This window comes from Thunnus albacares, chromosome 8 (genome assembly GCF_914725855.1).
Source record: "Thunnus albacares chromosome 8, fThuAlb1.1, whole genome shotgun sequence".
In the NCBI taxonomy this organism is placed as follows: Eukaryota; Metazoa; Chordata; class Actinopteri; order Scombriformes; family Scombridae; genus Thunnus; species Thunnus albacares.
The window spans coordinates 21037819-21044484 of NC_058113.1; the positions used below are offsets into that span (position 1 = coordinate 21037819).

General features: G+C 37.3%; 1 protein-coding gene across 1 annotated transcript; it reads left to right on the forward strand.

Annotated features, from left to right (window-relative positions):
• The first annotated feature begins 1016 nt into the window (after positions 1 to 1016).
• On the forward strand, positions 1017 to 6533 carry ing4 (inhibitor of growth family, member 4). The gene is made up of 8 exons (XM_044360224.1): positions 1017 to 1122; positions 1973 to 2044; positions 2579 to 2745; positions 2868 to 2982; positions 3100 to 3211; positions 3340 to 3484; positions 5571 to 5632; positions 5765 to 6533. The coding sequence occupies exons 1-8, from the start codon at positions 1086 to 1088 to the stop codon at positions 5802 to 5804; spliced, it is 750 nt and encodes a 249-aa protein (XP_044216159.1). The 5' UTR covers positions 1017 to 1085; the 3' UTR covers positions 5805 to 6533.
• The last annotated feature ends 133 nt before the right edge of the window (positions 6534 to 6666 follow it).

Here is a 6666-nt window from a genome sequence, read left to right on the forward strand (position 1 = left end):
ATTATTGAATTGAATTACATTGAATGTATTGTCAATTTGAGTTTTGACTAGTAATAATGTAAATGGAGAAAATTTGCATTTCAAATATTCAAAATTGAATTTCAGAATATTTATTCAGATTCTTCATGCAACACAGTGGTTCACTGTTACTTGTCAGAGTGTAATTACATATCTTAAAGTTGAATTTTTGACCAGTCACTGTAATTAGAGAACTCTTGACTTTAAAGTCCCCCTCCACCCAAAAATGTGGTTTTCTTGTTCCTTTGGTTGGATGTTTGAGCTTCATTGTGCAGAATTGTGAGAAAGAAGGCTGTTTTCATGTTCATCTACTGAAAGTGGAAAGTTTCTCTGTGCTTATTGAAAATCTGACTTTAAAGGGTCAGCCTATGAGCATGATTTGTGAAAAAGGGCTCGTTCTAAGGTAATGAAAACACAATCATTCTTATTTTCAGGTTATTATACACTAATTAAAACATACTGATCAATATTATATTCCATCTCTTCTAGATGCCACTAAATTGTACACACTGCACCTTTAACTGCTGAACACAAGATGTCTCCTACTTTACTGTAAAGTCTCAGTGTTTGTGCAGTGGAGGCGTCAAGTTTCCACATCACACTTGTGTAAGTGGAATATTGGTCCAGAACTGGCTTCAAAACTAGTTGTGATGTCATAAATCATGCTCGTAGGCAGACCCCCTTTAAATGGGATTTTCAGTGAGCTCAGAGAAACTTTCCACTTTTAGCACATGAATGTGAAAACAGCCTTCAAGTGTCAAACTCTGCACATACATCATTCTGCACAGTGAGGCTCAAACATCCAACTGTAGGAACAAGAAAAAAAACACATTTTTGAGCGCAGGAGAACTTTATGTTTTGGCTGGAAATACATTGAAAGTGTATTCACTGTGAGTCCTGTCTATCTGTAAAATATACTATATTAAAAAGGCTTACCAAACGCCAGCTTCCTAGTATTGATGTAATTTTTTGATACAGATACATATTAGTCTTCCATCAGTGTTGTCAAGTGAGTGGAGACAACCAATCATTGTTCACCGGAAGCTGTGTTGTTTACATTGTCCAAGATGGCGGCGGGGATGTATTTGGAGCATTATTTGGACAGTAAGCTATTTATCACACACACAAATGTTGGATAAGGGTTTCAAACCACTCAGATACTTGAAGTTTTTAGTTTTAATGTGTGATATAGCTTCTAGTCAACCCGCGGGCGCAACATAAGGCTTTAACCGTTTCCTAACGGTCAGCGGGTGTAGGCTCAGTCTATTTGCTGGAACAGCGTAGCGAAGAAATGATGCTGTTTGACATTGCGTTGCACACACATTAACCGTGTGAATATAGCTGAATTTCACTCACTAAGCGAGGTCATTAGCATTTTTGCCCCTTGTTATTACTCTAATATTTATGAGTAGTAGCTCAATTTTAACACCATCGTCAACGGCAGCTAGAGAGCATCAGTACGCAGAGAAAACTGAGCTAACAGCTAGTTAGGTGTCCTGCTTGCTTTATTGTATCTTACTGTACTCAGTTTACCTTCTTTTTACCTCACTGTTTTTATCTCTTATTTTCACAAAAGCCCTTTTAGAGATGAGTGTGTTGCAAATTAGCATCCGCTATCGATACTATGATACTTGAATCGGTTAGCTGTATCTCTATGTACACTGCATCTGTCCCCATCAAATAAACCATAAATCAGGGCGCAAGATTAGCACCAGCAACCAGCCAAATGTTGGTAAAATGTGCAACTGGCTGGTAGATTTGCTTTACTCACCAGCCAAAAAAAAAACAATGGTAATCTATTGAGTGGCTGGTAAATTGTGAACATTCACTAACCATTTGGCCGGGGGACCGAAAAATTGGTTTTCAACCCTACCATACAAAAAATAAAGTTATGATTACATGTTGGTTTCTGTGAAAGTAAAGTGTTGTGTTTCTTCCCTCTTCACCACACCAGGCATAGAAAACCTGCCGTTCGAGTTGCAGAGAAACTTCAATTTGATGAGAGATCTAGATCAACGCACAGAGGGTGAGAACAATGAACTGGGAAATAATTGTTGAAACACAAGTTGTCATTGTTCATTTATAGATGGATCATTTTTCTTTTGATTGTTTCTAGTCTAAGGTTGTAACTCTTCTGTTTTTGTTACTTAGTTTATTGTTTGTTTTTGTTTTGTGTTACATATTATTGTGTCTTTTACTGTTTTGTTTTCCATTTGTTTTGCGAGTGTATGTTTGGGGCCCCCTTGAAAACGAGATGATACATCTCGAGGGGTTTATCTTGATATAATAAAATGTCTGATAATATCTTGTCTTTAAACAACATCACCTACAGCATCAGTGTCGTGTGTTGCTCAATATCGTTTAGAGGCATAAATAATATAAATATCCTCGCATGTTGAAACAAGAAAACAAACATTTCATTTCACTATATTGCCATTGAAGTGATCTTTATATTTCACAAACTGTTATTGTACAGATTAAAGTTTTATCACATCGGTAATGATGATTTAACTTTCATAGTGTTTTTTTAGAGATTTTTTCCATCTTGTCTCTCTGTTAGATCTCAAAGGACAGATAGACTCCCTGGCTAAAGAGTACACAGCCAACGCCCGGACTCTTTCCTCTGAGCAAAAGCTTTCCATACTGAGGCAGATTCAGCAGTCGTACAGCAAATGTAAGGAGTATGGAGATGATAAGGTGCAACTGGCCATGCAGACCTATGAGATGGTTAGTATCAGACACACTGCTTTATGTCTGTAGTTAATATGAATAAAAAAAACTACAGTGCTGAATAACCATGGAGTATGCATTACATTCAGTCTGCTGAACCTCCATTTTCTCTTCTGCAGGTTGACAAACACATCAGACGTCTTGACACAGACCTGGCCCGATTTGAGGCTGACCTGAAGGAAAAGCAGATCGAGAGCACAGACTATGATTCCACCTCCAGTAAGGGAAAGAAAGGTGTGTGTCAACTATATTACTATGTTATATGCCTTTGTATTTTTTATATCGAGGACTATCCTGGCAGATAAATCCAAACTTATTTAATACTAACTGTAAGTGTTTGTGTAACTCCAGCTGACTCCAGACAGAAGGAAAAGAAGTCAGCTAAAACAAGGTCTAAAGTGAAGAGCTCGGATGAAGACGGCAGTCCAAAGAGTGCACAGAAGAAAGTCAAACTCCTTCAACCGTATGTTTTATATCTACTTTCCTGCTTTTGATGACCTTGTGTTTATAATTGATGTTAATTAGTGTTACAATTTCATTAGATAATTACAGTCCCTTTTATACAATGCTTTTTTTTTTCTCAATCTTCAGAGGAGAGTTCAACAGCCCTGCGACCAACTTTGGGAATGTGCACCCATCTGATGTGCTGGACATGCCAGTGGACCCCAATGAACCCACCTACTGTCTGTGTCATCAGGTCTCGTACGGCGAGATGATCGGCTGTGACAACACTGATGTGAGTTTTGTTTCATGGCCCCTTTTGCTTTTAGGAGATTGTAACTTCTCTGCGTCTTTTGATATTTTTCTTTATTAAACAAAATATTGATGCAGGACTTAATGTTGTGAGGGATTTGATATGAGAATTTAAAAGTAAACGAAATAAACACTACAAAATGGATCCTGAATCTAAATCTTATTGTTGTGGATAAATAATGCCTTACATCAGTTGAAGAGTTGAAGGAGGACTATGTGGAACATTTTTTTCCTCATTATTGTTGTTAGTGGTGTATTGAACTGATACCCTAAAAATAAGGATAGTAGGGATAAAGGGAATAAAAGGATAAAAGAGAGGAGAGAAGTGACAAGAGCTCACCTGGGACAAACAACATAATGCTAATTGCAAATGCAAGTGTGGAAGCCACCAGACAAAACTAAAGTACCAGTCTAAAGTTTGGACACACTGTCTCATTAAAGGGAATGGGAAAGTGTGCCCAAACTCTTGAATGGTTCTGTACATGCAGAGAGGTTGCAGTGTTTCCCCTATATTCAATCTGCAGTGATGCACCGCCGCTGCAGAATTATGAGCACCGCTGCTAAAATTTCACACGATCATTAATATCAATGAGCTACTAATGATTTTCACCTGCACACTGTGTGAGCACGATAACACCCTACGTTACCGTGGAATTTTGTCATCCTCCCTCTCCTCATTCTTCAAAGGACATCTACGTGAAAGGTACTGTTATAAGTGTAGCATAGCTCTGTTAAGGAATAGGACAGTGCATAATGTGTGTGCGTAGCAGGTGTGCAGTTGAGCGAGTGCAGAAAGCGAGTGGCAGGAAAGTGACGGTAAATGCGAGTGGAGCAGAGGAAAAGGTTAGCAGTAAATTGTCAGTCTTGCAGTAAATGTACAGTTCAGGCTACATTGTGTCAGTTAATAAATGCTGCACTTTCTAAGACCAAGAAAAGACTTGTCTATTGAAGTGGGTTAGCCTAACATGACTAGGCTCATTTAAGGTGGACTGATCTTTAAGGTGGACCACCAATTCTCATTTTAGTGTCAATTTCAGCCGCTGTTAAACTGAAAACAGAGAAATGTGCTGTTAAGTGTCATCTGAGTTTTTGATCAGCCCCTCGATCAATTCCCTGCATTTATTAATTTCATAGGACCTTTAATGTGAATAGACTGTCTAAACTTCTTATGATTTTATTTATGTGTGTATTTATTTAAATAACAATAACATTAAAGGACATGGCTGGTGATTTTCTGTGTTTTTCTTATTGTTAACAAATCTCATGTGCAGAACCAAACAAACAATGAGCTCATCCTACTTACAAATGTTGTGTGTGTATCCAAAGCCTGATATATCATATTCCTCTGTGCTGTAGATCTCTGTTGTTGTCCAAAAACACAATCAAAACACATCAGTGAGCCACACTGCTGCACTGAGTGACATGTTCCTTCATCCCTGAAGACAGTGGTTATTGTAGCTTGTTTAGAAACAGCTCCAAACAGTAAAAATAGTGGTGGCCTGTTACGGACATGGAAATACGTTCCAGAGAGTGAAAACTTGCCACCCTGTGCTACGGTGTGGCTCATTTACACGTTTTTAATCGTTTTTGGACAACAACAGAGGTCTACGGCACAGAGGAATACGATATATCAGGCTTTGGATACACACACAATACTTGTAAGTAGGATTGATTCATCGTTTATTTTGCTCTGCAGATGAGATTTGTTAACAATAAGAAAAACATAGATAATCGCCAGCTGAGTCTTTAAGTACCAAATTTATCAATGTAAGTATAACAAAGGTCATGACAATGTAGTTTTAGGGAACAGGCCTGAAACTGATTAAATAAGAGTGATAATAAAAAATTGAAGTTGTAATTAAGTTATTTGAATCACGTGTCATCTTGATAAGGTCACAGATGGCAGAGCGAGTGACTTATCGGGAGAAGCTTCACTACACATAAGTGTTGTCTCTCCTTAAAAAGATTGATATTGTTTTTGATTGTGTGTTTTGAACACTGTATTTTGTCTTGATTAAATGTGCCATTTGGAGGACATTCAACAATACGTTATCTGTTTTTATCTCCAGTGCTCCATTGAGTGGTTCCATTTTGCATGCGTGGGCCTGACAACCAAACCAAGAGGCAAATGGTAAGAAAACTCATTAACTAAAATGGAAACTGTAATGTACAATCCTATTCTCAATATGTGCAATAAAAATTGTTACTCACTCAAGTCAGTCATCTAATTGTTAATGCTTTGTGTTTTATTAATGTCATGCAGGTATTGTCCACGATGCTCTCAAGACAGAAAGAGAAAATAAAAACACCCGGTTGTCCTGGAACAAAATGTGGACGCTGATCAGATGGAAAATGAGAAGAATATTTCTTCATTAGTTACTAGAACTTTTTGTTTCTCATCTTCCTTACAATTTGGTGCTTTTGTCTTTTTTTTGGTTTACCTTGGTTTACTTAGCCTTGGTCTGATCGAGTGCGTGTGAAGGAGCCAAGTAGTTACAAATGTATTTAAATATTGTGGTTTTTTTACAGTTAACAATAATTTTGATTTTTTTTCTCCTGTTACATTTTGGTGCTCTGTTTGTGACTTCTTTTTTTATATTTTGTTTTATGAGTGAACATTAAAACACTACAACTGCCCCTAATGATTTAACAGTTCAAGTTTCCATGATACTCTAATACTGTGTTCACATGTACTTCTACAAAGCATTAGTATTTTTTCTGAAAACGGTTTTTGCCATTGATAATTCTTTGCTTTATTGTATGGTTAGTTTCTTTTGCTTAGCCTTGGAACGTTAGTTTCATTTTTTTAAAAGTAAAACGAGAGGGCAAAAGAATATGAAGACAAATGCTGCATCCTGACAGTATTAGTCATCTGTGGTAGTGAGTTAAATCATTTCATTTTAACATTTGATTGAGTGCTGTATAGAAAGTAAGACATTTTGTGAAAAGTATTGTCATTTCTGTAGCTGAAACATTGGTACAGGGGAGAGGGGGTGATTGTGTTGTCAATCATTTGAATACAGCTACTACCTCAAAAAAATGCCCCTGTGTGGTCCTTTGTCTCTAGTTTGTTTTGCATAATGAAACTTGACAGGTTCACGGTTTTTCAAGTCTGTCTTAAAACAACAGTCAGGTGTCCATATGAACAGTGACAGGGGTTTTCCT

What these genes read in the sequence shown, in the direction of transcription:
- ing4 (XM_044360224.1), top strand. Translation starts at nt 1,086, where the DNA reads ATGGCGGCGGGGATGTATTTGGAGCATTATTTGGACA. An exon ending in CCATGCAGACCTATGAGATG is followed by an intron (nt 2,746 to 2,867) that starts GTTAGTATCAGA and finishes TCTCTTCTGCAG; the next exon opens with GTTGACAAACACATCAGACG. An exon ending in CTCCAGTAAGGGAAAGAAAG is followed by an intron (nt 2,983 to 3,099) that starts GTGTGTGTCAAC and finishes GTGTAACTCCAG; the next exon opens with CTGACTCCAGACAGAAGGAA.